Source organism: Musa acuminata, chromosome BXJ1-7 (genome assembly GCF_036884655.1).
Source record: "Musa acuminata AAA Group cultivar baxijiao chromosome BXJ1-7, Cavendish_Baxijiao_AAA, whole genome shotgun sequence".
NCBI classification, from domain to species: Eukaryota; Viridiplantae; Streptophyta; class Magnoliopsida; order Zingiberales; family Musaceae; genus Musa; species Musa acuminata.
Window position 1 is genome coordinate 37252513 of NC_088333.1, and position 27937 is coordinate 37280449.

General features: G+C 37.9%; 3 protein-coding genes and 1 long non-coding RNA gene across 11 annotated transcripts; 3 read left to right on the forward strand and 1 right to left on the reverse strand.

Annotated features, from left to right (window-relative positions):
- The first annotated feature begins 1196 nt into the window (after positions 1-1196).
- On the forward strand, positions 1197-4739 carry LOC135679196 (uncharacterized). The gene is made up of 5 exons (XM_065192682.1): positions 1197-2429; positions 2940-3010; positions 3110-3512; positions 3590-3807; positions 4354-4739. Exons 1-4 carry the CDS (start codon positions 2289-2291, stop codon positions 3776-3778), a joined length of 804 nt encoding a protein of 267 aa, XP_065048754.1. The 5' UTR covers positions 1197-2288; the 3' UTR covers positions 3779-3807; positions 4354-4739.
- A 513-nt stretch (positions 4740-5252) lies between these two features.
- LOC135679198 (uncharacterized) lies at positions 5253-5814 on the forward strand. The gene is made up of 2 exons (XR_010515178.1): positions 5253-5451; positions 5543-5814. It is a non-coding gene; the product is annotated as an uncharacterized LOC135679198 (long non-coding RNA).
- A 2686-nt stretch (positions 5815-8500) lies between these two features.
- On the forward strand, positions 8501-13264 carry LOC135679197 (cellulose synthase A catalytic subunit 9 [UDP-forming]-like). The gene is made up of 13 exons (XM_065192683.1): positions 8501-8930; positions 9031-9226; positions 9414-9640; positions 9725-9821; positions 9886-10003; positions 10088-10354; positions 10435-10780; positions 10880-11143; positions 11262-11474; positions 11576-11783; positions 11874-12070; positions 12151-12504; positions 12581-13264. Exons 1-13 carry the CDS (start codon positions 8856-8858, stop codon positions 13160-13162), a joined length of 3144 nt encoding a protein of 1047 aa, XP_065048755.1. The 5' UTR covers positions 8501-8855; the 3' UTR covers positions 13163-13264.
- A 5439-nt stretch (positions 13265-18703) lies between these two features.
- On the reverse strand, positions 18704-26477 carry LOC103992283 (AUGMIN subunit 8-like). Of its 8 annotated transcripts, XM_065192685.1 has the most exons (8): positions 25907-26317; positions 25453-25799; positions 23983-25324; positions 23385-23504; positions 21988-22104; positions 21208-21297; positions 20590-20697; positions 18704-19203 (listed from the first exon to the last, which is right to left on the reverse strand). In XM_065192685.1, the coding sequence occupies exons 3-8, from the start codon at positions 25243-25245 to the stop codon at positions 19138-19140; spliced, it is 1764 nt and encodes a 587-aa protein (XP_065048757.1). In that variant the 5' UTR covers positions 25246-25324; positions 25453-25799; positions 25907-26317; the 3' UTR covers positions 18704-19137. The 8 variants fall into 8 exon arrangements, 7 of the variants coding, with proteins under 7 accessions (XP_065048757.1, XP_065048761.1, XP_065048760.1 ...); XM_065192689.1 differs by lacking the exons at positions 25453-25799; positions 25907-26317 and adding an exon at positions 26324-26477; XM_065192688.1 differs by having other exon boundaries at positions 25581-26317.
- Between the last annotated feature and the right edge of the window lie 1460 nt (positions 26478-27937).

Sequence of the window (27937 nt, forward strand, 5' to 3'; positions counted from 1 at the left end):
TAAGAGCTATTGAATATAGAATACAATTGGTATGGATGGCTTGTTCCAAGTACTATGCTAAAATAACTGTTGGCTTCAAAGAAGCTCGAAGTTTTGACGCTGAAATGAAATTTTATGTTATCTTTTGAACAAGTGGGATATGTATTATGTTGCATTGATACTGGCATTGGAACTTTTCTTGAAGTGCTTTCACTGTTTCCCTGAGATCCTGTGGTTAAATGACTTCAATCATTCCAGGATTTAATTGGATAGTGCTTTTGAGTCCTGTTATTTGATTTCTCATCTTCTCCTAGTGTATTTTTACACTGTTGATATATCAATTAACACAGGAGGATATAGGTAAAATAGCATTTTTAAAATAGTTGCAGCTGCATTTCATGGTCGTTGGAAATGTGGTGACAGAGTGATGCCCTTCGTTTGGAAGATAATATGCTTTCTTCCTGGATGCATTCTGTACATGTCATGTTTTAACAGCATAGATAACTTGGCTTTTGTTTTCCTGGAAGAAGGCGTCTAATGTAATGCTGGAGATGTATATCTGGTCTTTAATGAGCTATTAAACCTTTAGCCTGTCCCTGCATCTTTTTGTTCATTTTGTGATCTTTTAGAAAATTTATTTTGTGATCACGAATAATATATGGCAAGGCACGGGCAAGGATAAATGTTGTATCAAATGGGTGTGCCACCCAGGTCACTAGAAGCTATTCTTTTAGTTTGTTTGATGTATAACAAGAACATAAATCAACATTTCATTACGACTACGTACCACATTGGACAGACAAAAGTCGTTACATAGACAACTCAAGTGGTAGTCTGTTTAATGTTTTCCTGGAACATATATGCATGTATTGATGGTTTACGAGATGTAGTTTTGTTGTACCAACAGTTACTGTTGCCAAAAATAATTGTTGTTTCTTTTAGGGTTTCAGGTACTTTTGTTTCTCTACAATTTGGAGTCGATGGGTAATACAGTTGGAATGCCTTTACAAGCAAAGTCTCCAGATCCTTCTGCGACCAGTCAAGTTCTTGCTGCAGCAGGGCCAACACCTGATTCAAAGCCAAAGAAGAAGATCTGTTGCGCCTGCCCAGACACAAAGAGGCTGAGAGATGAATGCATCGTAGAGAATGGAGAGGCTGCTTGTGAGAAATGGATCCAAGCTCATTTACGATGCCTTCGTGCCGAGGGTTTCAAGGTCTGATGCATCAGAGTAGCAAGTCTGAAGCTGGAAGGCCATTGAGATTATGATAATACTCTAACGCACACTTATACTGAGGTCACACATAATCCATAGAGATTTTCTTGTTGCAAGGCATTTGATACTCTTTGCTCTCGTACAGATCCTTTGTTGATTTAATGGAATAGCAGAGCAAACATCGAATGTGATCAGTACCCTCTATTTCCTATTTGAATATTCTTACTTGAAATTTTCCTATTTGAATAATCATCTCATTGTATGCTTTGCTTTACGTCGAGCATTTGACGGGCACTCGTTGGTACATACAGGAACACAAGGTCTCTTTCCTCCGTGGGTGGCTAATACATTCCCGATCGTCTCCTTTATCTGCACCTGAAATATATATCAGGAGTATTCTGAAGCATATAATTCCCTGGAGTTCTATATCTCAAGATAAAAAGGAGAGAACATGTCTCTGCAAGAGTAGAATGTTGCCTTGTCCAATTTGCCACGACCAGTCAAACGGACGCGGGGGCGGGTGGTGTGTGCCTTCACCTCACGCGCCACCCTCTCCCCCCTTCACCACCAACACACAAACCAAAGGAGACCCGAGCTGACCTCTGCTCACCGTCAATCTCTCGGTGTATCGTCATCTATCTCTGTGCCTCGAGTGGAACACGAATTAATTGTCGGGAAGAGGCAAACATGGAAGGAAAAGATGGGTGTCTTCAAATGTGGCACCCTTGTGTTTCACGACAGCGTCATCCCATCCCAGAAATGTGCCCCTCCAACCCGAAAAATCCTTCACCTCCATCAAAGAAGAAAGGGAAAAGGAAAAGCTGGCCTTCTCTCCTGTGCCCAAATTGCATCGGACTCTTTCAGTTTTGTCTTGGTCAGACCTTCCACATGGAGGGTGAAAACAGAAGGAACTTTCCATCTCTCTCTTCCTCTCCACACACCTTTATTTCTCCATCATCACCTCTCTCTCTCTCTCCATCAGTTGTGTTCATGACCTGTTCTTTGTGAATAGGCCTGTTTCTATTCCGGGTCTTGCCTTGTATCCGACTTTTCTTGATCTCCTTTCCCTTTTGTTCTCTTTTTATTCATCTGTAGATGGAGGTCAGGATGACGAAGAAGATGAGAAAGATTACCAAGGAAACATCTCCATCGACTTCTTGTTCCTCCTTTGGGGATGATGCCAGGCAAAGATTCAAACACCAATCCCTCTTGCAAGATTACATGGAGCTGCTTAAGGTGAGATGTGCTTTCTCTCTTTCTGTTTCTTTTCTTGCATAAAAATATTTGATTTGTGGGATCTGATTTATCTTTGATTTAGGGTATTTCGTATCGTAGGTTGTGCGTGTTTCCTGGTTTTGGAAATCCATGGCTTTTCTTGTTTTATTGGCTATGTGGATCTCAAGATTTAGTTCCTTAAGATTGTTTTTTTTTTGCCTGTATGTCATCATTTATATGACTTTATTTTATATTGATTTGTGATGTAGGCATGTATTTTTCTTTGTTTCATAGTTTTGGTCCATTTAGTTGAAAGATCTAGGTATAGTGATTCTAAGATTTGCCAAAGGATCTTTCTGGATTCTTTGGTTCTTGCAAGTGTTATTGTCAGAATCTTGGGTTGATACCTTTATGTTCCTTTAGTATTTTTTTTAGTTGGGAGAACGAAATATAGCCAGTATTTACAGAATTTTTGGATATAGATGAAGGGATCTGTCCCAGTTAAGAAATATTTGGTTTATGAACTTTCAGGAAACGGAAGCAAAGAAGAAGAAACTACAAGAGACAAGACTAAAGAAACTGCAGCTCCTGGCTGAAGTCAGGTATTACTCCCATAATTTTGTTTGACTCAAATTCTTTTACCATGGGTGTTTCAGACTTTTATCTTCTTCCAATTACATCACTTTAATTGGTTATGTTAGATTCTTGCGAAGAAAATACAAGACATTTTCAGAAAATCCATCTCAGGGAATCCCATTTAGATTAAAGAAGCAATCTTATCGAGTCCCATTCCCATCCCCATCCATCTACAGCGCTCTGCTAATGAGTTCGCTTGTTCCAAATGAAGTACCTACTAAGGGAAAGCAATATGGAGTATTGGAAGCTGCAAATACAAGTATTTCTGTGATGGAGTCTTCATCGGTAAATCCACGTCGATTTAAGAAGCAATCTCACAGAAACCTGTGCTCATCCCTTTGTGTTGCACAATCGATGGATGTTTCCATTCCAAGGGAAGTGCCTTCTCAAGATAAGAAATATCGAGTGTTGGAAGCTGTGAATACAAGCACTTCTCCACGGTTTGATAAGAATCAAGTCTCTTTAATGGTATTACTATCATCTGCCTTTTTGTTTATGTAGATGCATCATTTCTCTTTTACTATGAACTCTATTATCAACTGCAGAATGGGGAAGAAATGGAGCTTCAATTGAAGCAGGATATTCTGAAAATGGGAAAATTGAAAAGATGTTCAATGAATGGAGGAGGCTCAAATGATTTAAAGTTAGCCATGTGTAGAGATGTTGGAAATAACTCAAACAGGGTTTCTAAGAGGAAAATTTCATGGCAAGACCAGGTAGCTTTGGAGGTTTAGAGGTGCATCCAATTTCATGTGTGAGAAAGGTTAGTTTTCTGTACCTTTCCACTGGTCCACGTATAAAATACGTACTCTCTTTTTAGTTGTATATGGCTCATGATGGAGCAATTCATGTTCCGGTTACGATGACGATGACGGAATCTAACGAGTCATGAAACCATAAGTTATGGAGAAAAATTAGTCTCATTCCTTTAATTTTTTAAATTGAAGATGTTCCAGATATTCATCTGCTGAAATGGGTGTAAATGTTCAAACTAAAATTTATTCAGTAGCTAATGTCCTCGCTTGGCCATTAATATTTGTTAATTGTTTATAGTTAGGTCGAGAATAGTTATAAACGTGCAAATGTTTATAGAAAGAAATTTGCTAAACCTTGAGTTTATAAATCTCAAATTTATTTCAGCCTCTTTTCGTGTAAATCTACCAAACAAAAACTTTCACAAAAGAGACTCCAATGAAGGTTTCTTGATATTAAAAACAAAAAAACTAGATGTATATCTGGGACATTGCCGGTCATCTTTCTTTCATCCATCGAGACAACGGTTTTAAGCATTGTCGCCTTATTGTTGCAGGTGGTGGAGGCAATGGTGGTGTAGGACTTTCCTACGGCAAGCAGTCTGTGCATATAGGCATTTGCTTTTATGGTGCTGGAGTTGGAAGAAGCTTGGCAATTCTTTTGTTTGGGATGGTGTCTCCTTGTATCCGAGCTTTGCAATTGTAATTAATGCAGATGTTAGATCATGCCATAAATGACTTAGAATCAACAAGTGACAGAAATGTTGGCTCTCTTTTCATTTCTGACTATTGTAGATTGATTATAGAATTGTTTTTTTTCAGCAATCCACTATTGTAGATTGATTCTACAGATGGTTTGTTCAGTAGTCCATTATTGTAGATTGACTCTAACATTGTTTACTCATTAGTTTTGAAGGTGATCTTCTGGTTTACTATTATTTCATGGTCAGTTTTCTTATTTGCCATGTGATATAATCGATTAATAATTTGTTCTGTTCAACATCAAAATTTTTTATCTCGGTTATTTGTTTTCCATTGATGTATATCATTGATATGATCAAGAGATGATTTGTTCTGTTCAACATTAAGATTTTTTGTTCCATTTAATTTTTTAAAATTACAAAAATATTTTTATTACCTCATTTATTTTTTAACTAAGAAAAAAAATATTAAATTAAATAATGTTAACATATATCACTTGTGTAATAATGCATTATTAATCATCGGAATATTATATGTTTTGTCCAATTCATACTACTCACGAAATTACTTATAATTAATTATATTGTATCGAAATAATCTTGTGCCTTTGATCATCGGACATGATTGTTTTTTAGCTAATGACCAAAATTTACTCCATTTTTTTGGCCGAAGATATGAGACTCTCATATTGTCTATTTCGTCATCATTTTTGGGACCAATAGCTGATATCAGACATATTAGGTAAGCAAAATGTTATCTGGGTCTGCTTGCGCCGGCCAAGAGGAGACCGACTCTGTTGTCTTGTCTACCTTTGTGTCGACGGATCTTTTCAGAACTCTACCGGAGACTGCGGAAAAGAGAAGATGGCCGGATGCTGCTGCAGGGTTCTAGAGATCCTGTGCGCGATCCTCCTCCCACCTCTCGGCGTCTGCTTCAGGCACGGCTGCTGCAGCGTACGTCAATCTTCCTCGGTCCCATCCCCTTTTCTCCACTCATCGTTGTCGAATCTGTTTGAATCCCTATCTGGCTTCTACCTGTTAACAGCTGGAGTTCTTCATCTGTTTGGTGCTGACCATACTCGGCTATATCCCCGGGGTGATCTACGCTCTCTACGTGATCTTGTGTGTCCAACCCGTGGATTACTACGTCCTTGTTTAGGCCCGAGACTGCCAGGATCGCTCTTCACCCACGTATTGAACTAAAGAAGTTGTCGTCTTTCTCATTGCTTGTGCTACAAATAATTGCGTTTTCTCCGGGATGATGTACTGTTTTCTCGATTATTTGGATTGACTGCGTATTGCTTGATGTTTTGCCAATGACGCACTTGCATGAGTAATCTTGAAATTTGCTCCTTGCTGATGGCTGCATATTTGGGTTTCGCAAGAGGATTTAGTGTACTTTCTATAATATCTTCCGAAGACCCATCTTCTGTTTGAAGTGTCCATAGAAACATCTTCGCTGACATTGTCAAGTTAAAAAGTTGATAGCTTTTCTTTAAATTGCCTCGCTTTGCCGACTGTCACACTATATTGCATATTTCACACCCCTGGCCTGTTGCAGCCCTTCCCTTCAATAACCCATTGTAGTTGCTTTTATCTGTCATCAATTCTCAACGTGTGCTTCCTCTGTTCTGATGCTTCCCGTTCTCCCCATCTTCATATGTCTGCCCTTTTCTGATCTCAGTCACCGAATATCCCACTCAACATATCTTTCTTTCTAATCCCTCTTCACCACAGTAGCTGTCCCAAGTTTTGCCTGATTGAGTTGAATTCCTCATTAACTGTTAGCCGCCATTTAGTGTTCTCTACCAACATGTCTCGAGGTAGCATTTACCATTCTCATGAATAAATCATTGCGTCAACTTGCTGAGTTATGCATGTGTTTCTTGCAATCGTCTTTCTAGCGGTGCCAAACGTAGATGCCATTGAAATGCTACACACCTGTGAGTTCTTGTATTCTATGAATTGCACACCATTGAAATGCCTGTTGTAAGTCCTGATCATTTGTATTGCTTTTAGTGACAGGTAACCAAGTACAGCAAAAAATTTCACAGTCAAGGTTCTCATGCCCATTAATATTGAAAATAAAAACCTCTCATGCCCAGTAAAGTAACTCCACTAAATCATTTCCTTCTTGTTAGGTGGTCTTGGAATAACATTATGCAATACTTTTCTTCGGTACGTTCTATTGTTAGGATGTTTCAGTCAAATACATGCATGTCTTTTTCTTGTGGCTAGTTCTGATTTTATGAATATTTTGCTACAATTGCAGTAGCGATTTAAAGCATGTTCACATTTGTGTAAGTAGTATTTTTTGCTCTTGCCAGAAGGTAATATATATCTTCTTTCTGAAAACATCTCTTTGTCTGAATTTTATTGATAGAAAGAGTGCAGCCATCAACCACAAGATTAAATGTCATTTTCTGAACAATGATTAATGTTCTCAGTTGTAAAAGGAATATCACCCTAACTGCTGCTGCCAAATAAAAAATTTCAAGATATTATTGTTTAAACCTTTGCAGGTGATGTTTGATGATGTTGCTTCTTTGATATTCCAATGATCCTTCATTATGGTTTGTTCACCAATTGTTGAAGCCTTTGATACTGATTAGTTACTTTTAAATGATGAGATTTTAGTGTTACTTGTGATGGTTAATTCAATTAATTGGCATCTCTTATTCATACACTTCTTATTGTAGAAAAATATGTCTAATTTCCTTGGATTATTAAAGCTTAAGTTTACTTTGGTTGATAAGGATCTTTCTCTGACATGAACTATCATGCTCTATTCTGTATACTCTGTGCATGATAAGGTTGTTCAGTTGCATTCTAAAATTTGTGCTCTTGTATAAAGGATTTGAAGATTCAATATTATACTTTTTTTTTTTCGCCATTAAATGATCTCTGCCTGCTTTGGATCTGCTAGCTAAAAGGTGTTGAATTTGGATCAGTAAGATCTTTGAAGTTGCATTTAATTTTTCAAAGCACTGAATTTAGAGATGTCACTCTCTGGCTACAGCAGAAAAAATGGAGTACATAATCTGGTGATGAATGCCAGACAATTATAAACTGAGGTTGGTTTTGCTATCTGAGGCTAAATGCTACTATTAGTTCTATGTGCAGACTTTGATGGCTGACCATGCTCCATTTCTAGTTTGGACACACAACAGGAACTTTGATTGCTAAATGGACAAGATGGAGGGAGAATAGAAGTGAATAATTCAATGAATTGTGTTTGTTTTTCTGCCAAGATTGTCACTAAAGCTTTGAAAAGATCTGATGTTCCTACAATGAAAGAATTTGCTTGTGACTAGGATCAAAAAAATATCCAATGGAAAATTTGTGTGGGAAACATAATATCATTAGGAAAAAAGCATCATTACAGACACATTAGGAAAAATATATCAAAACATCATTATGGAAAGGACATGAAATTGTCAGGCCACTCTGTAACTACCTAAAAGATTATTGAGTGCAGAGATCCAAACCAGCAATTTAGGGTGGCAGAAGGTTGTCAATGTGCTGTGTAAGCAGATTTGGTGGATCCAAGCAACACACACCTTTCATGCCTTGAGTGTCAATTACTACTACTCTTAGCTTGTCTCCACTACCCTTTGGATCAGTTACTCTTCAACTAATGTGATCTGATTTTTAAGATTAAACTCCATGATGATCTAAAACAAATCATTTTTATATTAATGCATGGAAACCTAAAGGAAATCATCCCCATATTTTTTTGTGTGGAAACCTGGTAAAGTATTGGACTTAGAGAATCTCTACAACAGTCCATTTTTATTCAAGAATGAAATCCTATTGAGATTGTCAAACATTTGGTTCATCTTTAGATATGATGAAATAGGATGAATTAAGATAATATTTTATATCAATCATTTTTTAATATTCCGATCGTATGAAAAGGATAGAAGAAACATTTTGTTTCTTTTTCATAAATTTCTGAAAGTGTACTGTGGTTAGTGATAACATGCTCCCAAAGCTTGAAGGAAAAGCTGAGGTATAGTTATGGCATATGGATGTAAAAGAATACTTTGGAAGGCAATGTGGTAGTTGAAAGAGCGCGGGAAAGCGGAGTTGCGAAAGGGAAGGCTGAGTGAGCATGAGCAGAGACGTAGCTTCACTTGGCGGCAATGGAGACTCTGCAACCAACCAGCATCCGGCCACCAACACATTAGGTGTGGGAATGAGGCCCACGCCAAGGACTCGCCACCACCCCTCCCTCCTAAGGCTTGAGGCCAAGGGAAGTCCGCCACAAGAGCCTACAAAAGCCCCGACTCTCCTCTTCCCTTACCCATCCACCATCCCTCTCACTGTCCATCTCCGGATCCACTGTGAGCCCGCTGATGGAGGCGAGCGCCGGACTGGTCGCCGGGTCTCACAACCGGAACGAGCTCGTGCTCATCCGTGGCCACGAAGAGGTACGTATTGCTCGACAAGATGCAGGGCTGATACCTCTGTCACAAATGTAGACGTTCCTCTGGTGTTGTTAATGGCGATGTATCGTTGCTGATGGTGCAGCCGAAGCCATTGAGGGCGCTGAATGGCCAGGTATGTGAGATATGCGGCGATGAGATCGGGTTGACGGTGGACGGGGATCTCTTTGTAGCGTGCAACGAGTGTGGGTTCCCAGTTTGCCGGCCGTGCTACGAGTATGAACGGCGAGAAGGGACTCAACTCTGCCCACAGTGCAAGACGCGCTACAAGCGACTGAAAGGTCAGTTATTCTCGGAAAGCTCAACACTGATTAAGAATAGTTCAAGATCAGATCTAATGGAGGTCCGAGATATATTATTCAGTCTTGCTATTAATTGTATAGATGAAGACCAAATTATGCAGTCTGAAAGAACACAGAAATCGATATCATGAAGCAGAGCTAACAACGTCTTTTACATGTGATGAAGGGAGTCCGAGAGTGGAAGGAGATGAAGACGAAGAAGATGTTGATGACATAGAACACGAATTCAAAATTGAAGAAGAGCAAAACAAGAAACAGCAGCAGCAGCAGTCGAACAAGCACATCACGGAAGCGATGCTATATGGCAAAATGAGCTACGGCAGGGGACCCGACGACGAGGAGAGTAATACTCCTCAATTCCCACCCATCATCACCAGCAGTCGCTCTCGTCCGGTAAACTCAACCCCTTTTTCTTTTCGGCGTCGACTAGTTAGTGATTCTTCTAATGCAACTTGATCATATGTTAATGCAACTCAGGTGAGTGAGGAGTTTCAAATCGCTAGCAGTCATCACCATGGAGATCTCTCATCGTCACTGCACAAGCGTGTTCATCCTTACCCAGTTTCCGAGCCTGGTAGGCACTTTGAGCCAGTTCTTTGTAAGATTTTGCAGGTACTAATTATCATGGAGCTAAGCAGGGAGTGCAAGGTGGGATGAAAAGAAGGATGGTGGGTGGAAGGAACGCATGGACGAGTGGAAATCCAAGCAAGGCATCCTTGGAGGTGATCCAGATGATGCAGACCCTGACATGGCACTGTATGTCCTTTACAGCCAACTCCAAGTCGTCGATGATCCAACCTGATAACCTTAGCAGTCATCCTAATCACCATTACGATGCAGAATGGATGAAGCGAGGCAGCCATTGTCGAGGAAGGTGGCCATCGCTTCGAGCAAGATCAACCCTTACCGCATGGTGATCGTGCTTCGACTCGTCGTGCTGGGCTTCTTCCTCCGCTACCGGATCCTTCATCCGGTGCATGATGCCATTGGGCTCTGGCTGACATCAATCATATGTGAGATATGGTTTGCCTTCTCATGGATCCTGGATCAGTTCCCCAAATGGTTTCCCATCGACCGGGAGACCTATCTCGATCGCCTCTCTCTCAGGTGACATGCTCTGTTCTCGACGTTCTGCATCTTTCTGATGTTAAGACGGTCCTAACAGCTGCAACCGCGGCCAATTGCAGGTACGAGAGGGAAGGCGAGCCTTCCATGCTATCTCCGGTGGACATCTTCGTGAGCACGGTGGACCCGTTGAAGGAGCCTCCGCTTGTCACCGCCAATACTGTGCTCTCCATCTTGGCCGTGGACTACCCGGTGGACAAGGTGTCTTGCTATGTGTCCGACGATGGCGCTTCGATGCTCACGTTCGAGTCCCTCTCAGAGACTGCTGAGTTCGCCAGGAAATGGGTTCCCTTCTGCAAGAAGTTCAACATCGAGCCTCGCGCTCCTGAGATGTACTTCTCGCAGAAAGTGGATTACCTCAAGGACAAAGTCCAGCCCACATTCGTTAAGGAGCGCCGTGTGATGAAGGTAGAACAGATCTACACCTGAAGCAATTCTCATCTTTCTAATCTTTTAGATTTGGTGGATGATAAGTTTATGGTGTACTGTTAATTCTGTTTTGAGCAGAGGGAGTATGAAGAGTTCAAAGTTAGGATCAATGCACTGGTAGCGAAAGCCATGAAAGTGCCCACCGAAGGCTGGATCATGCAAGACGGCACGCCATGGCCTGGCAACAACACGCGGGATCACCCAGGCATGATCCAAGTCTTCTTGGGCCACAGCGGAGGTCATGATACCGAGGGAAATGAGCTCCCTCGCCTCGTTTACGTCTCCCGTGAGAAGCGGCCGGGATTCCAGCATCACAAGAAGGCTGGTGCCATGAATGCTCTGGTGAATGAATTAGCCCTGCTTCCTCTTTGATATACATAATGACAGCTTATGCTTTCGATGAACAGTACGACGTTAGATTTGTGCTTCTAACTCGGATTACAATGCGTGCAATTGGCAGATTCGTGTTTCTGCAGTCCTCACAAATGCACCCTTCATGCTCAACCTGGACTGTGACCACTACATCAACAACAGCAAGGCCGTTCGAGAGGCCATGTGCTTCTTGATGGACCCTCAGATTGGAAGAAGAGTCTGCTACGTTCAATTCCCTCAGAGATTTGATGGCATCGACAGGAACGATCGATACGCAAACAGGAACACCGTCTTCTTCGACGTAAGACTGGCGAACTAGGATGCATTGTTAGCTGGAGAAATCACAAGGTTCATTACCAATGTTTATAACATAAACTGGCACTGCTCTGTGTTTCTCATCAGATCAACATGAAAGGTCTGGATGGCATCCAAGGACCAGTTTACGTGGGGACAGGATGTGTCTTTAGGCGGCAAGCTCTCTATGGCTACAACCCTCCCAAGGGCCCGAAGCGTCCGAAAATGGTGAGCTGTGACTGCTGCCCGTGCTTCGGGCGTCGCAAGAAGCTGAAGTATTCCAAGAGCGGCGCAAACGAGCCTGCGGCAGATGCAGGTGAACGCTTGCTTGTCTCTTCTTCTTCTTCTTCTACTAGTGTTCTATGAATTGTTTCAGATGCACTGAAGGATCTGCACTCGATCGCAGGGCTTGACGAGGACAAGGAGGTGTTGTTGTCACAGATGAACTTCGAGAAGAGATTCGGCCAATCCGCAGCCTTCGTCACATCAACGCTAATGGAGGAAGGCGGAGTTCCGCCCTCGTCGAGCCCGGCAGCTTTGCTCAAGGAAGCCATTCACGTCATCAGCTGTGGCTACGAAGACAAGTCCGAATGGGGTTTAGAGGTATCATGCCGATGAGACCAACTACAACTCTGCTCGTTTGCCTTCTCTGAGCGTATGCTTTGGGCGGCTGTCTACTGCAGATCGGGTGGATCTACGGGTCGATCACGGAGGACATCTTGACAGGATTCAAGATGCACTGCCGCGGCTGGCGGTCCATCTACTGCATGCCGCAGAGGCCAGCTTTCAAGGGGACGGCCCCCATCAACCTCTCCGACCGGCTCAACCAGGTGCTACGGTGGGCGCTCGGCTCCGTGGAGATCTTCTTCAGTCGCCACAGCCCGGTGTGGTACGGTTACAAAAACGGCCACCTCAAGTGGCTCGAGCGCTTCGCCTACGTTAACACCACCATCTACCCCTTCACCTCGCTCCCGCTCTTGGCTTACTGCACCCTCCCCGCCATCTGCCTCCTCACCGACAAGTTCATCATGCCCACGGTACGTGACGCTACCTCCAAACTTCCGCGTCCCTTGCGCTTAGCTACTGATGCTTCGGCATCGGGTGATGGTGCAGATTAGTACGTTCGCCAGCCTCTTCTTCATATCGCTCTTCATCTCCATCTTCGCGACCGGCATCCTTGAGCTAAGGTGGAGCGGAGTCAGCATCGAGGAATGGTGGAGGAACGAGCAGTTCTGGGTCATCGGTGGCATCTCAGCTCATCTCTTCGCTGTGATCCAAGGGCTGCTGAAAGTCCTCGCCGGGATAGACACAAACTTCACCGTCACCTCCAAGGCCACGGATGACGAGGAGTTCGGGGAGCTCTACACCTTCAAGTGGACAACTCTGCTCATCCCCCCCACCACCGTCCTGATCATAAACATCATAGGTGTCGTCGCGGGGATCTCCGACGCCATCAACAACGGATACCAGTCATGGGGGCCACTGTTCGGCAAGCTCTTCTTCTCGTTTTGGGTGATCGTCCATCTCTACCCCTTCCTCAAAGGGCTGATGGGGCGGCAGAACCGGACGCCGACCATCGTCGTCATTTGGTCGGTGCTGTTGGCTTCCATCTTCTCGTTGCTGTGGGTGAGGATCGACCCGTTCATCATCAAATCCAAAGGCCCAGATACCAGGCAATGTGGAATCAACTGCTGAGCCGTGTCCTTATGGTTTGCTTTGTGTTTGAGACAATGTGGGAAGTCTTCTAAGATAACGTGGATTTCATACTAAAAGATTGCTTGTGATTTTTGCTACCAATCTTTCACGTCATGCATATGTGTTGGTGTTTCGTCACCTACGCAACATTGATTTGGTTGGCTTAGAAGAAAAGAAAGTGCTGATTGCTTTAGCTAAAATCAAAGAGGAAATTGAAAAGGAAATCCGAACAACACTTTTTAGGTCCAAAGTTCATCCCATTTCACTGGAAGATTCAAAGAATTTCTGCGCTGTCAATAATAGCTACTATCTGGTCTAATTCCTAAACAAAACAAGTCCTTATAGTGAAAATTTTATTTCGAAATATAATTTTATTATTAAGATAATGTATAAATATATTTATATGGATTTTGACGATCTTTCACAATCATGTCCTCAAGTCTATATTTAAATGTATGATCGATTATCAAATCATAGATTGATTGTAGATTAAAAAAATTTTGTTATTATATTTGCAGGCATATTGCGATCTTCCATTATGTTCTCACAAAATTGAACTTTCAATGTTAATCTTGGATCGATACAATTAAAATATCCTACGAGCGATGGTCTTTACTAGAGAGTACTAGTTGATCAAAAGTATAGATGTAAGAAATATGTATTTAACGTTTAACAATTTGATCTCTAACAAAGTGAAAGTTGATGGTAATATATTTCATGCGTGAGTGGAACATTGGGTTGATGCATATGTAAGTGGCACTGATATTATCATAGAATATTATAAAATTGGATTAGCAAATAATGCCAAGTTTGTGTGGCATATTAGTAACCCAATTGAGCGCTACAATGATGGTAGCGATGGCTTAGTATTTAATTTCAGTGGCAGATCTTACGATTGTGTTTTATTTTTTGAAACTTCAACTTATCATATTTGCCCCAAAGAAGATAATACAAGCTGATGTAAATATTTCATTATCAATGTTGCTTGCCCAATCAGTGACGAAGACATGACAATAAAGTAATAGGTATTTATGAAGGAGAAGTCCATGATTAAATCCCTTTAAGATATCACAGAACATATTTTAATATAGACCAATGTGCAGTGAAGAGTCGATACATGAATTTTGATAATTTATTGACTACAAATAAAACACTTGGATATTTGAGAGATAAATATGTGGAATCAAGTACTTGTCGGTACTGTGTGAGATCCATAATATGGCTTAAGTGATGATTGTAAACAGGTGGAGAGCTAATAGTAATACGAAGATCAAGGATTTAATATGATTTAAAGATTTCATTTTTGGAGTGTATTATCATGTGATGTCCAAATTTGATGGTATTATTGGGTTGTGTTGAAGGTATAAGAATTGTGAATAAGTAGTAGCAATACCTGATCATATTGATGCACTTCGGTGTCACTTAGCTAAGGAGAGGATCAAGATATCATTTGTGGTGTCAAAGACATTACTTCATCAAGCATTATAAATTGATTTAGTAGAGAGATAGATGAAGAAGTTATAAAATGCTACTGAACTAGAGTAATAAGAGAGTACTAGTTTAGAGGAGAATTATTCGTTGATGTGGTGAGGGTGCATTTTGAATATGTTTGACATATACTCATATGAATATACTGAAGGAGCAAAATTTTGAAAAGAAAAAGTAAGCACCCAATGAAAATGTAAAACTTGAATCTTGGTGCTAACTTGTGTGAAGTGTAGGGACATAACGAGAGATAATATAGATAATCAAATATTTTAAGTTTTTAAAGGTTTAGGATTTTGTGAAATAGTTTTTCAAATGATGACTAGTGTTATAGGATTAGGGTAAACATATGATTAATAAGATAGATTAAAGTTTGAAAGGTTAAAGTTGCATGGAGACTAATCTCAACTATGTATTGATGCTTATATTCGGTAGAGCTAACTAGTTGGTATGTATGATAATGACTTGAGATGTTATATGCCACATAATATAAGGTAAGTGATATTTACCTCCTCCATTAGAATAAATTATTTTAATGATAGATTGAAAAAAATTCTCAACTATCTTTCTAAAATAAGTAAAGATTATAGTAACTTCGAAGATATAATCATATATATTTAGTAAAATAATCTATGAAAATGATATAAAATATGAAATCATGAAAGAGAGTGATTGGGACAGAGCCCCAAACATCAGTATAAATGATTTCAAGTGATTTAGTGCAAAATATGAAAGATATTATAAAAGATAGTCTCTGACTTTTATCATTAAGGTAAACATCACAATGAATTATAATTCTACTTGATTTAAAATTTGAAAAGGAGTAACAAGAAATTAATTATTACTAAATGAAGGTTGGGTGACTAAAGCGATGATGCCACACATTGATTGAAGCACTAACTAAAACAAGAGCGATTGGCTAGATGATTTATGAAGCTGATGATCACTTGCATATGTTGTCTTTATTCTAGCCTCAGACCAAGGATGTCTCAATACTCAGATCCTTTACAAGAAATGAATCAGAAAAAAACTTAATAGAAGTGTTATTTTGTTTACAGAATTGAAAAACAAAAATAAAATTTGTTTTGATATTAGGTGTATACAAAACATCATTTAAGTATAAAAATATTTATGTGTGAATTAAGTATTGTGGAACCGACGTGAGTGATAGGGATTTCATTATCGTTACTAATGATGATGCTTTCATTATCTCCATAATCGGTTTGGTTAGATACATTCTACAAATTAGAAGTTATATAATGAAAAACACTAGAATTAATAATCCAATTGCTTATATAAGTAATCATAGTAGTTATAATATTTGCTTGAAGCCAATTGGGTGCGGTAGTAGGCTTGTTGAGATTGGTCGACTTTTATAATGTGTCTAATTTTATTATAAAGTTGACAAATGACCTTTTGCTTATTATTATTATTGGGATGTTAGAACTACTAATAGTTGCACTTGAAGCTATTTTTTGTTTGGATTGAAATTGTCACCATAGTTAGAGAGTTAATAGTGTGATGGAGAATGATGACTCTATGTATTATCTATGTGTCTAGAAGATTACTTATTCGGTCTTTTATTAAAGTACTAGTTGCATTGATTGTCTTTTCTTTTGGATTTTTGATTAAATTGAGCTTTGATAGTTAGTCTCTTCTTCTTCTCTTATCATTTCATATATGTTTCATAATCAATTAGCGTGTCATATTATCCTTCAAATGATATTTGTGAGTCACGTGCCTAAGTTGTTATTACTAGTTCCCTATATTTGACTCCTAAGTCATTGAAAGTATCAAAAACGATTTTATAATCGATCAGGCATGACCTATTAAAGTCAAATAATCTATAATAACTTTTAAATTTTACATAAAATCAATAATAGTAATTCTCTCTTGTATTATTTTCATTAGAGTAAATAAAAGACTTGACATGCTAATACGAGGGTGATTTATAACTTAGATTATATTTCTTCTATAATGCTATATAAAGAGATTTGTGGTGCTATAGAGCCAATGATTAAGGCTTGAACGACTTATAGAATAAAACGATTTGTCATAGCCATAACTTACGATTTGCCATTGGAATGGGTTCTTCTAATATATGGATTTTTTTTCTGATGGATAACTAAAAGGCCATTAATGTAATCTAATAGATTATATCTAAAAAATATTAGCTAACACCTTTCAAGAGCTCGAAGGGAATTAAGGTTATTGCATTGATAGATATACATCTTATAGGTTGAGAGGAATTATTATTTCTTGAGGAAATAATAATTAAAGTGTATGGTGTAGAGGAGGAAGATATGCTAAAAAGATGCTGTGATCCAATAAGAAAAATTCAGAACCAATTGTTGATCTAATTTTGATACACAAATGATAGAGATCTGATTTATTAGAAGAGATCAAATTTGGGTAGTGCATAGAAAAAGATATGATCTAACGAAAGAGATCAAATTTGAGAAATGCACAAGGAAGGATATGATCTAAGATGTGAAAAAAAGGATGATCTTTTTCTTCCTTTTTTGAGTTCTCTCGATCGCAAGTGCTGATGGCACAGTTGAGAGAATGATGATAGGAAATAGACTATTGTCAAAGATTGATTGTAGATTTGAGGTGCTAGTAAATTTAGCAATGACAAGAAGGGGACAAGGATGCCAATGAAGATTTGAGTAGAAGGTAGGAGCAGAGGGAATGCCCACCAAGCAAAACTGTACAACGATAAAGGATCATTGGAAAAACTATTCGAAAACTAGAAGAGGCTGATTAGATCAGTAAATTGAAGCAAATCTACTATACAAGAATAGCATATCTTTATCTTCGATACAACACCCGAATTCGAAAGAAAAACTAGAAACCGATAATTGTAAAACAATAACGGAGACGATGAGAAAGAGGAAGCCTTGCTTGAAATAAGAATGGCTTTGATAGTATGAAAAATTTATTATGAAAGAAATAATTTTATTTATTAACATAATACATATTTATATAAATTATGAGAGAGAGATTTTTTTTCAATCATATACTTAAATCATATCCTCAAATCTCTTATTCTTAAATCGATCGAGGATTACAAAAATATAAGAAATTCAAAGTTGTAATTTCATATTTATGTATCATATTCTTCTATCATTTAGGAGAAGATTTTAACCTTAAACACTAGGAACATGCTTTTATAATTTCCTCTTAAAATGACAAAAAGAATGGAAGTTCTTTCTTCTTTTTAGCTATAGGGAGACCTTTCAATCAACCAAAAAGTTGATAACACATAATGTGCAAATAAAAAAAAATAGATAAATAACACACCAGCACTAAACATTAAATAAGATAATAGTTGGTCTCGCAAAATCATGACCAACTTCCTCTGTCGTCGAGTGCTTTAGGTAGGATTCGCACACAAGCACAGAGGTAATGGTGGTGTAGGATTCTCCTATCGACAAGCAGTCTGTGAATGTAAGCATTTGCCTCTGACAGGAGACGAACGAGCTCATATCTTATCTTTGGAAAGGTGTCTCTTTGTGTATGATCTTAGCAATTGTAACTAAAATGAACAGATTACTTGTTCACCCTCAAAAAACTTATCTCATCTTTTCTCTCATCCTTCCTATATCTACTAGAGAGTAATCTATGAACACTCACCCCACCAAAACTAAAGTTAAAGATGCATCATCAAGTATTTATAGAATAATTTGAGCTTCTCAAAGAATCTTTAGTTTTGGGATTAATTGTCCCTCAAGAATATTGGCTCTAGTAACTCAAGAATACTTGTCAATCAAATAATTTTCTTAGTACAACTCTACTCTCTCTCTCTCAATATATATATATATATATATATATATATATATATATATATATATATATATATATATATATATATCTCATGATATTACCATGTTATAACTTTTTTTATGAATGATGGAGAATGCCAAAGATCTTATCCAGCTGCAAGTTGAAATAAGCAACGTTGAAAGAGAGTTGTGCTTCTAAAAAAATACTGGATAAATTGTTGAGCCGGGTTGGTTCGATCGATATAGAGAAAAAGCAAAGATGCAAAGCAAATAGAAGAATCAAATACTAGCATTTAGATATTGAAGTCAAAACAACGAACATGGAGGCCAAGTTTTTTCGACTCTAGGATTAAAATGGTGATAGACATGTTAGCTCTCTTAGAGTGAGTGTCCAAAGTGAATGACAATCCCTGTCCTTGCTACAAAACCTCATTTCTATTATTTACAACAACTATGAACCTATGGATTCTAAATATCAATACCCATGTTCTTGACACCACATTTTTAACCTTGCTTTAACTCTCTGTAATATTTTTTTTTTTTTCTTTCCATGTTAGCGCTATTACATGTGTAAATAACACATAAAAGGTGATAGATATACAAAAAAGAAATGGAAAAACAAGAATAATACAAGCGTAGTTGTTAACTCTGCGGATTATAAGTTGTTAGATAGGAGTTTAGCTGAGGATGCATGCCATTGGTTGACTACTTCATCTTGTAACCATCATGTCTCAGTTGCAGAAGATATGTTCTAAGACTGGATTCCTGTACCTGTTATTATAAAAGAACGTTAATTTTCCTTCTTTGATTTCTGTTGCATGGAAAGGATACTATATATTGTTCTTATCCATGTATTGATGATATGCATGTCTATAACATGTCTATAACATAGCTCATAATTTGATAGGTAATGCCAATAACATGACTCAAGCATAAATAGTACGAAATGGTCTTAATCATGTGGGTCAAAATGCTTTGTCCAGATCAGTAAGTCACTTGGATTATCTCTACCAATTCAATCCTTTCTCATCTTTAACACTAAATAGTAGAGAATTTAAAGATTAGATGTCTTGTATACCTATATACCATGGTTTGTAATATCGTATTGTACCGCTCGATAAGGGCGATACATACCGGTCTGATAAAGGACCGGTATGGACAATATATTGGTACATCTTAGTGTATCATGTGTTGCTATACTCGGTACAGCTCGATACCTATCGTACCAACAGCTGATCGGTACATCGGTATGGAACGATATTTAGAATCTTACTATATACAATACAAAATGTTATTTATTTCATGAGATTATGTCCATGGTGACATCATTGGTGAACAACACATTGAGTTTACAGATAAGAGTACAACTATTTAGTGCTATCAAATTTTAATTTGAGTTATCTATCTTATCAATAGATTCAATCTTCACTAGCCCCTTATTGAAATCTATATTTTTTTGTCTCCTCAACAAAGCAACAAGTAATGTCCTAATTTGTTTCTGAAGAACCATTCTCAAACTCTGTCAATCAAATGAATAGTCTGTCATTGAAATAGGTTCCCCTTTGATGGCTATGCCAATAGGAAGGTAGCTTGAACCTCAAAGGTGTATGGTAGCTGAAGAGGTAAACCAGGCAGAGAGGATTCTCAAGGCACCAAACAAATAAAAACAAATATGATGAGGGCACAAAAGATCTGCTTCGCACCATCATTATTCTAATTGTGGGAGAAATCAATCATGGATCAACATTCAAATATATCAAAGAAGTTGAAGAAAACAGTATTGAGGTTTCTGATATATGAGAAAGTTCAAAGTGACTAAAACAGAGATCACACTAGGATATCTTTTAGGGCATCAAACAGAGAGCGATGAATTGATTAAGTTTGGCAGAACCATTCAAATGTTTCGAGATACAATCAGTTGGCAAAATCATAATCATGAATTTTGTGAAAAAAAATCTAAAACCAAATAGTAGAATATATCTAATAGAAACTTGGAAGCAGTAATCTTGATATTTGTCATGCCAACAGACCATCAAACAACCGAAAAAGCACATTATAGTTTAAAAGATATGGCATCAAGAAAGATAACAGTGAAGACAATTTACCAACCAAAAATTAAAATTTTCTTCATGATTAAAAGAAAAAAAAATCCTTTACCTGCATTGTTGCTACTGAAGCTAATAATTCTCTACACTCAGCTAGCATAGCCATTTCTTTTGCGGAAACAACTGAAAGCTCAGAAATCATTGACTGTGTATTCTTTACCTGTGTATCATAAATCCAAGTCAATAGTTCGTTTTCACATAAAGAAACACATCCTGCCTACTACTTAATAGCTTATAAATATATTTTATCACTACATGGTTATGTAATAGACAAGTAAGATGCCTCTTTAACTTATTATACAAGTGTGTCTATTACCTTTAGGAAACCTTAGTTTCAAATTAAATGGGCAACAAGAAGCAAAATAGCATTCACACCTAAATCATTTAGTTACCTCTTTGTTTATACATATTAGTAATCCTCTCTTTCTTTTACTTCTCTTCTACTCCCTGACTTATATTAGTCCCAACTGATTTTGTCAATAGACAAGATTACTATGTAATTCCATGTTCTCTTTCCAAGACTTTAAATATCACATGATATTGTAACAGACAAATAGCTACTTGCTCGATACATTGCTTTGTGCAGAACATGTGTCTACAGTTGTGAGACCTAAATTGAATTTGAAGCAAAGAGATAACTGATATTATTTTAGCTCCGTAGAATTCCTACCTTAGATAGCAAATAACAAACCGATAAACCCATGGCTTGCATAGCATCAACTGCTGAACTAACAGCATTCTTCACAGAAAATACATCTGCCTGAAAGAACAAGAACTTTTTTAAAAAATATTCAATTGCTAATTGTTAACTATTTAAGCTAATAATCTAAATACCCAGGCATATAACTGTACAATCCAGTCATATTATGTCATCACCAAAAGGTGTACAACAGTGCTATGAAATGCTCATGTCAGAATATGGACTGGGTACACATCTGTGCCAGTATATGCTGCAAAATATGCAGTACAATATATGATACGTACACATACCACTGGTCAGCTAGCAGGAAATCACATGTCGCACGTTTATTAATTAAAGATTACTATTTACAACCCCCTTATTACTATTTACAACCCCATTTTAATTTTTTTTAATATTTCTAAACTATCCCTTTACAAATGGACATAAATACCTCCTCCCTCCTCTTCTTCTTCTTCTTCCTCTTCTTTTTCTTCTTCTTCTTCTTCTTCCTCGGAGGATGGCGTCGAGGGGTGGTGAGCAAGGTCAGACAGCATCGAGAGACAATGAGGATGAATTAAGGGGGAAGGAAAAAAGGGTAAAGTCGATAATATCAGGGTTGTAAATAGTAAAAAATATTTTATTATATTTTTAAAGGGTTGTCAATAGCAAAGAGGTTGTCGGGGTTGTAAATAGTAAGCTTCTTATTAATTTAATGAAATATAACCATAGAATGATCGCATGAAATCTACAAGTTTAAAGCTTACATACCCTTGCACCTCTTGACACTGGAAGGTATAGTGTGCTTGCCTTAAAAACTTCAATTGATTCTGATAAGGAGCTATCATATTCTCTTTCCAATTGTGTCCAACAGTCAAGGTATGCCACCTAGATCAAAATGGTTTCATGTGAAAGAACTTCACTAATAGTGCAAATTGAATGAATATAGTATTATATGAGAACACTAAAAAAGAAGGATAAAAACACAACTTATTTTTTTAATAATTTCAGAGTTTAATTTTAGATAAAAAATTAAAAGAGAAATAGTAATACTAATTAGTGAAAAGTAAAAAAGGCTGCAACTTCTTTTTGTACCAAGGCCAATCTTCATATTGGTTTATTTATGTTTTGGCTTTGAAGTACAAGAAATAAGCATGTAGCACAATTCAAGCATCACGAACACCATTGTTGTGATAGATGTAAGATGTGAGTTCAAGATGCAACTAAAATATGAGTTTAATCAATATAATATATCTTTTGAAAGTTCAAAATTGGATAAGATAGACACCCTAGGTTTACAATGTGAATGCAACCCTTTATTTGTGCCTAAATGATGTGGACATCCTGCTAATTCCATATTAATCAGTTCACACAATCAACTACCCCCTCGGAAAACTGAATAATAAAAAATCATCTAAGTGATCTCTTTCATTTCCATATCTGCACAAACAAAAGATAAAACATGATCTAACCTACACACTATGGATTTCATTACTCAATTCATCATAAACAAGAGATATGTAAGAGCTAATATGATTTATCATGTAAAAATTACAGTGCATGGCATCTAAAAAAATTGACCCTATATCCAATATGGCCTTTTCTGTTAAATATCACCATTTTTCCATATTCTTCTTTTTATTTTTTGTCAAAGTAAATTTATTAGATTAAATAGAAACAATTTCCTTGATGATTAGTTTACTCAAGCCCCAAGATGTATACTTCTGAGATTGCTATTTATCTATTACTATTCTATCTAAAAAATTTTGAAGCCAGACTCTATTTTATCTATTTAAACCTAGAGCACAAAACACAACCAATGTCAAACCATCATCATATCATCTGTTCCATGAAGTCAATTGAAAGTTGACAGGTAACACTGAAAGATTCAAAGAATTTCTATGGGCTATCAATATTAGCCACTATCTAGTATTGGTCGGGTTCCTAGACAAAATAAGTCTACATAGGAGAAGGTTTTAACCTAAAAGCTAGGAACATGCTTTTATAATTCCCTCTCAAAATGACAAAGAGATCTGAAAGGAGGGAAATTTATTTTTCAGCTACAGGGAGATGTTCCAATCAGCCAAAGAGTTGATAATACATAATGTGCAAATAATCAAATATTAGATAAATCGCACACAAGAACTAAACATTAAATAAAACAATACTTGGTTTCTCAAAATCATGACCAACTTCATCTGTCGTCTCAAATGCTCCACTTCATTCCTTTTCCTAATAATGAAATCACGCAACTTTGAAATAGTATTCGATGCAGAATAGAGAATCTTCTGTTTGGCAAAAAATAAGACAGACATGTTATTCATGCAGTTGTTGCAAGCATCCACTAATGATAAAATTCAATGACAGTAACTATATTTATCACATAGGTAGTTGCACATAGAACTATGTTGCAATTATGCATAAGATGTAATGCAAGAATAACTGGAAGTCCAAAGTCAAGATATGTCTTGTTCATCTATTTGAGAATTGTATATAATCTATATTAATTACTAGAACGTCAAAAATGTCTATTAGTTTATTACAAGTAGAAAGGAAAGCATGTGGCATCTCATATCATGTAAACTATAAGAACATAACTATGGAATATAAAGCTAAACCAGCTTTTACATATCTTGATATTGTATAATATTTGTTACTAATAACATAAAGGATCCCTCTCTACAGGATAGAAGTACCAAAGTATTTTCCATCTGAAAAATCCAGATAATTAGTTTATTAATAAAAGTATTCTGTTATTGTTCCTACCTCTGCCCTATTTTTCTGAATGGAAACAGTGTCATCGGCTTGAGCATTGACAAATTGCCATTGCAAGACTGCATTATGAAGCAACCTCAGCTGATGGGCAGCTTCAATATGACTCGCATTCTTCTTTCCCTTTTGAACTTCTACAGCATAATTAAGGACAGAGGATACAGCACATGCTTGAGAAGCTCCATTGCCAGATGATGAAATAGAAGTCGGCAGTCTTGTTCGTGATGGACTCTGCATGCCCCTGGAAGTATTTAATGACAATGACAAAATCCTACTTGGTGATGAAGAGCGTTGTGAAGCTTTGATTGGTGTTGAATGAGTGGTACTCATCCATGCTACTAAGGAAGATCTCTCTGGAAGTTGTGAAGAAGTATTTACATCTAATTTTGCATCTTGCTTCATCCTTCCACTTCCATCAGGATATGGTCGTCTGGCTGCCTCAGTTAATGGTTGCTGGAAATCTCTAGCTGCACTATCATATGTTGTGGTTCTCTTTGGTGAAACCCCTCTTGATGGAACTGATAAAGAAGCAGATATGCTAATCTTGTCTGTTGGTATCACTTTTCTTGCCAAGGCATTTGCAGACACCCTCCTGCCCAGCATACCAGGCCACCGGTGTTGATCAATGACCCTAGCATTCAAGTTATCCATTGGACAAGAGTTCTCAGTAGTGTTCCTCCCTCTCAAAGGGGTCCTTTTCCTCTCTGGTGCCCCGTTGGCTGAAGGCTTTACCGTATGATCTGAGGAAGAACCTGCAACTACTTTTTCCGTCTTACTATCAGGCACTGATACAGACTCGGATTGAAATGAAGATGACAGGCTACGCATCGAAGGCCACAACCCATCAGGGGTTTTGCTGCTGAGCAACCGCCTGGTTTTGTCATGCGTCTCTGTCACTGTATCACGAATGGGTGTTGCCAAAGTTGAAGATGGATGAGAGGGTGTGGAAGGCCTAGAAGATGGGGTTGTGGGTGTTGAAAACCTCGGTGATGAGGCAATTGGTCTTCTCCTCTCTGCTGATTGGGCTCGCTTCGTTTGCGATGTCGCCCGCACAGGGGATGTGCGACTGGCAGTTGGAGATGAGCATCGTCTCGGAGTACTGGGGTTGGAAATTGTAGTTGATGACATCCCTGCACCGTACCTAGAAGAAACTTCTCTCGCCCGGGGTTTGCTGGTGATGATAGGCATTGCATTGTTCTCAGAAAGAACCAGCGGCAGCCTCAAAGTATCTTCTCTTTGAGCTGACTTCAGAAGCATTGTAGCTACTTGACGTTCATGCGCTCTTGTCTAAAGAAAAGTGTAACCCACTCATACCGATAGCAGCATGCCCTCATATCTGACATATTTAGAAACTATAAGAATCAGGATAATCAAAGGCATCAAACAAGAACGAAGCTATCCAAAGAACAGAAACCTATAACAAGAAGTTACACGAAAAAAACGACAGTTTTTGTTGCTGCACACCCGTAGGGCTATAGAGAAGAGATCTGAAGTGGGAAGAATCGGGCAATGCAGTACTTGGTAGTTAATCTGAGCTACAAATTCGTCGCACAAAGAGAAATTTGTGGCAGATTAAGCCACCGGAAAACTACCAGCAGGAAGACATGGGGATAACCGAAGACGTGTGAGGGACGAAGGATGTGATCATGTGCATCTTCTTGTCATTCTTTAATGGAATAAGCAGAAGTTGATGTTTTTATTCTGTCTTCTGTCCTCCTCACGAGACTGCCATGGTCGGGTGGGGTGCCTCTTCACACCCTCTGTTTGATCTCTTGGAATTGAATGAAGGAATGGGAGCAAAGTCGCTTTCTCTACAAGGAGTTAAACTTCTTGCTCTTTTTAAAGGAACGATGAGACTAACATCAATGCACTTGGTATAAATAAACACCAAAAAAAGCTCAAGAAACAACTGTTTCACCTGCCATCGCGGAGAAGAAGGGTACTTTTATCTATATCTGAGAAATAGATGTGGATGTTTTGTGATGTGGGGGGACGATCACTGACATTCACGTGCAGGGGATTTGGTAATCGAGAAGCAAACCAAAGAAGCGAACTTTTTATCATCCACTATGAACTCATAGTAAACAAACAATTTCAAGAGATTAAAGAAGAAAAATTAAAAGATATGTAATAAGAAATCTGCATTTGCTGTCAAAAATCAAATAACCCTAAAATCGCAGAGAAAACTTAAATAGAACTTTCGCCAAGACTTGAAATCGGAAAACCTACCTAAAACGCAAAGATGAACATAAAGATCTAATCTTATTCGTGCACAGTATATAATTTCGATGGTGACAGATTATGAAAGACAAAAGATTCTGGCAAAGCACATGACCTGGGAAAACGTGGACGCGATTCGCTCCTCGCTGGCGACCGATCGAAGGCGAGAATCTTGCAGGCGAAAACAAGGACGAAAGAAAAAGAACCGCAGGGGGCTTACTAATCAGAACCCTAATCTCGCCGTCGCAATGACGCCTTCGATTCGCCGTTACTTCGGCGTCATAAAAATGATCTCTTGACAATAAGAAGAAAGCGCGCGATTTCACTCCAACTCAAAATTTTCAATCACCCATGGTCTTACCCGCCTTAGCTACCTGCCTACTCTCGCGGACCCCACCGGCCTTCTCACCTTGCGTATGCAATCGGAACAAATACTGATTTTTCGGGTGAATCACAACGGGTATGTTAAGTATTTTGCTCTTTAATGTTTAGGTACGTGTGCACTGACAATAACGGTCTCTTGACTATTAATAATCTGATTAAGAATTATATATATATATATATATATATATATATATATATCCATTATTGGAAGGTGAAAATTTATATTATACTCAACCTGAAATTTTATCATATCTAATAATTACGATTTTTTTGAATAATGGAAAAACTCCATTTGCTGTATGCATTTTATTCAAAAATATTATAAGTGCAAGTGCTGATTTTATAAAATTAACTCTCTTGTTTTAATATATCATACCCTCAAAAATGACCAAACACTAAGAGCAATGTCATTCTTAATATCTCCGAGAATTTGTTAAGGAGTTGTTCTTTTTTCCATAACTTTTTTTAAAGCCAACCAATGCTGATTAAAACAAGCATGATTATCTGAAAATGCCTCTTTTTTTAGTTTTTCCCACGAGATATCCCTAGTTTTTAATTTTATATTATTTTATCATATCTTAAATGACCTTTGATACTATTCATCACTCGTCACATATATCACTCTATCACGAGGTTCATTATCTTATGTGATAATAACAAGGTGAAGGATAAAGAACGAGACTTGAAAATCAAAAAGGACGAAGAGAAGAGGGATGGGATGGTTGTTGATAGTGCGAAGGGGATGTGGCATACGATAAGGGCCTCCCAGGGGGATGATGATATTATAGATGTCACTATAAGGATATGAGAGTCATGACTAGAGAAGATGTGACGAGGATAATGACAATATGAATAATTAAGATGGAAGCTTCGCGAGAGTAATGTTGAGGCCCTACATAAAGAGACCTCGTGGTGGTTATTCGGAGGTGGCAAGATATCACGGTGAAAACAGGAGATGATTACAAGGAACATTTAGGGTGTTAGAGGAAAATAAGATATTAAATAAAAAAAATTAAAAATTGAGGGTTTCTTTTCGAAAAAGTCTAAAAACATAAATTTTTCTAAAAAATCAACTTTAAAAAATATACAAGTAATAGGAGGATAAATAAATCCATTATATTCAAAAAGTGAAAGAAAAATAAATCATTTCATGATTTCAAGCATACAACAAACAAGGTTTTGGTGGATGATGAGTCATACTTCCACGTTTAGAAAATCAATTTCTCCTGAAAAAGAAAGCATAAATTGGAGTAGCTACAACCACCACAATGGATTTTACTTTGGTCAGAAAATAAGGGTTGTGGGTTGCCATGGACCAACATTTATAATTGATGAGCATAATTTT